Source organism: Austrofundulus limnaeus, unplaced genomic scaffold (genome assembly GCF_001266775.1).
Source record: "Austrofundulus limnaeus strain Quisiro unplaced genomic scaffold, Austrofundulus_limnaeus-1.0 Scaffold22, whole genome shotgun sequence".
Taxonomy (NCBI): domain Eukaryota; kingdom Metazoa; phylum Chordata; class Actinopteri; order Cyprinodontiformes; family Rivulidae; genus Austrofundulus; species Austrofundulus limnaeus.
The window spans coordinates 2,828,402-2,831,589 of NW_013952424.1; the positions used below are offsets into that span (position 1 = coordinate 2,828,402).

Here is a 3,188-nt window from a genome sequence, read left to right on the forward strand (position 1 = left end):
GCTCTCTGGTTTCATTTTAAAAAGCCAATCGTCAGATATTGTCCAAGATTATCCTTCAGGGTGGATATAGCTCACTAGCAGCCTCGCACCGAGAACCTATCCACGTCATCATTTACCCAGAATGCTTTGCGTGTAAATTTAAATGGCCCCGTCCATGTAATATATTTTTTAAATCTTAGTTTGAAAGTTAAAAAACTAAAAAGCCTACAGTATTTTTAGTCTTTATTTTACAATTAAAATATATGTTTATTAAATAAAGTCTAATGTTACAACTAATCATGGATCCCTTTAAGAAAAGAGGCTTAGACGAGAACAAAAAACAGAAAAAGTGTTTTATTTAATAACTTGACGATGAAATGCTTGCCGTGTAAAAAATGTTTAAAAAACAGCTAATATTGGACCAAACATGACCTTGTACAACAAAGACTGGAAACTGATCATTCAGTAAAATCATCCTGAGGATATTCTGTTGGTTCATTCTGCTCCTCTTCATCCAAAGTCTCAGAGTCCATTTGGGTATCAACCRGACCGTCTCTCAGCACCATGGTGAGTTCGCGGACCGCCTCCTTCACCACAGACAGTTCGTTCTTCATCTTCATGATGCTGTTTTGAGCCTGCAGCATGTCCAGCTCCTGCCGGATCTCCAGGATCTCGCTCAGTGCTTTCAGCATGCTGTCCTCCGTCCCGAACACCTGGAGCGTCACCTCCTCCAGCCGCCTCTCCGCCCCGCTCAGATCGCCGCTCAGTTTCAGGATGGAGCGTACCGCCTCCTCCACCTGCGGCAGGTGCTCCTCACAGGCCTCCGCCCGGGGAACGTGCTCCTGGAGCTGGGAGCTCAGCTCGGCCTCCTTCTTGCTCAGGATGCTGATCTGCTCCTCCAGTTTGTGGATCTGCCCGGTGTTCCAGTCCAGCTGGTCCTGCGCTCGCCGGACGTCGTCCCCCTCGGTGCGCTCCAGGGCTCGGGCGTTCCTCCTCGTGCTGTCCTCTAGCTCCTCCAGCCTCTCCGCCAGCGTCCGGGTCCTCCGCTCGGCCTCGTTCACGCGCTCCGTGGCCCCGGCGTGAGCCTCCCTCGCCTTGGCCTTGATGGCGGTGAGGTCCGAGGCGACGGCGGCCAGCCTCCCCTGCCACGTCTCCGTCACGTCCAGGAAGTGAGCGTTGACTGACTGCAGGTCGCGGGAGGCGGAGTTCTCGTCGCTCTGCATCGCCGCAATGGCAGCGTGGAGGGTGGAGACGTCCTGCTGGAGCCTTGTTGCCAAAGAGACGGTGGAGAGCGCCTCCTGGAGGTCTTCTTCGGACGCGGCAAGCTGCAGCCGCAACACAAAACAGGAGGTGCGGTTTCTGTGGAGCTCTGATCCTGTACTCATCTTAAACACAAACAAGTCAGCCGGTTCGGATGTKATCAGTCCATTAAATGGACGTTATTAGCGGTTTTCAGTCCCATAGAATGGCTTCAGACTGTCCCCACAGTGCCCCCTAGTGGGTTACCAGTGCCATATAAGTTGGAATGCAACAATCTGCTTCTGCCGGAGTCCAGTCTACTTTATYGTAGMCCATGTCATTTTCTCTAAAATTAACCTTAGTGGCTTTATGCCTCATACTAACCAGCTGACAGTCTGAAGCCATTCTATGGCACTGATAACGGCTAATAACGTCCATTTAATGGATGATAACATCCAAAGCGGGTGAACAAGTGCTYTTTTCTACTAAATTTAACCATTTCAAAGGTTTTATATTATAAAAGTATTGAATTCCTACCACTTTCATGAATACAGCAACATTTCCATATAATCATCTGTGTTTTCAAAGTTTTGTATTTTTAAAAGGTGTTAGAAAAGTTTGCTCCTTGCTTTATTTAAGAGCAGCAAAAGTTTCCTCTATGCTAAATTACTCGAGAAAAACTAAAACAATTAAGCTGCACAGTTTTTCACCTGCAGCTTTTGAAGTATCTTATTATAAACATTTTATAGAACCCAAATGTACTCATTATTTTTGCAGTGCAAGTTGACTTTAGGTAATTATTTTTAGCCTTACAGAACAATTATCATTATAGTGTTTTTGCCCAGGTTTAACTGTAAAAATACAATAAAATTGAAAAAAAAATGTAATTTTGTATTCAACCTGGTTCAATATGGCCGCCACAGCTAAATGACGTTAGAAAACACAAAAATTACTTCAACTCTTGTCAGTTTTACAGAAAATAAGCTCAAATTTTGGTTTGGTAGTGGGTGAGCATCTTCAAAAGGTAACAAATCACGTGAGATCTCGCGAGATCTTCCAAGAACAAGAAAACCTTACATCAACTATTTAAACCTACCTTTTTATATATTTTAGCTATCGCTTCCTCAGAGTCCAACAGGCTGGAAGTCTTTCCGTGCAGAGTTTTGTATTTTTCCTCTATTTGAGAGAACCTCTCATTCTGCTGCATCACCACCCTGAAACCCAGGAGAACTATATTAAAAACAAACCGTGAAAAGAAAGTTAACTTAATATTGTGATCCACTCACCAGCTCAGGACTCCGCAAACTACAATCGACAATAAGCACATTAAACTTTTCACATCGAAGCCCGAAGAGTTTTTATTTACTCTATAGTTGTCCTCCGTCCTCACTTTCTCATCTTTACCCTTCTCAGAGGACGTTTCCAAAAGTTCGTCGGAGTTTTGTTTTGATGTTTGAGTCTTCTTTCGCTGTTTTATTTCAGACGGCATTTTTTTTTATACAGTAAAGCCGATGGTTACTTGGTTTTCTTGGACCTAGCTTAAAACAAACGTAGTTCTATTTGTCAATTAGCAAACTGACAGAAAAAAACCGCATCGGAAACGAGCTCATAATGATTTCTAGAAACAAACGAGATCAATCTGGTACGTTTTCCGCTATTTCCCTACTCCCGTTCTCAGGAAAATGTTGCATTCAAGTGCTGGCAGGAAATTTTGACAAATGTTCTATTGACTTCCTGACAAACTGTGAATCTAAAAATACACATTAACTCTTAGTTACATATTTCTAACATAACATAAATTAGACATGTTTTAAAACAATTTAAACCATCTTTACTTGGCTAACAAACAGCGAATCTTAAAACTGAATGCTAATTTACAGCTAAACGTGGCTAATCGACAAATTTCCGACCATACAGAACTTACAGTAAACGCAGCGGTTAGCCACGTATGCGCCAGGATACCCCCCCCC

The 3,188-nt window shown here is 43.5% G+C and overlaps 1 protein-coding gene across 1 annotated transcript; it reads right to left on the bottom strand.

The window, feature by feature from the left end:
• Positions 1 to 315: 315 nt before the first annotated feature.
• ikbip (IKBKB interacting protein) lies at positions 316 to 2,907 on the bottom strand. Its single transcript, XM_014004229.1, has 3 exons — positions 2,505 to 2,907; positions 2,315 to 2,432; positions 316 to 1,304 (listed from the first exon to the last, which is right to left on the bottom strand). Exons 1-3 carry the CDS (start codon positions 2,705 to 2,707, stop codon positions 438 to 440), a joined length of 1,188 nt encoding a protein of 395 aa, XP_013859683.1. The 5' UTR covers positions 2,708 to 2,907; the 3' UTR covers positions 316 to 437.
• Between the last annotated feature and the right edge of the window lie 281 nt (positions 2,908 to 3,188).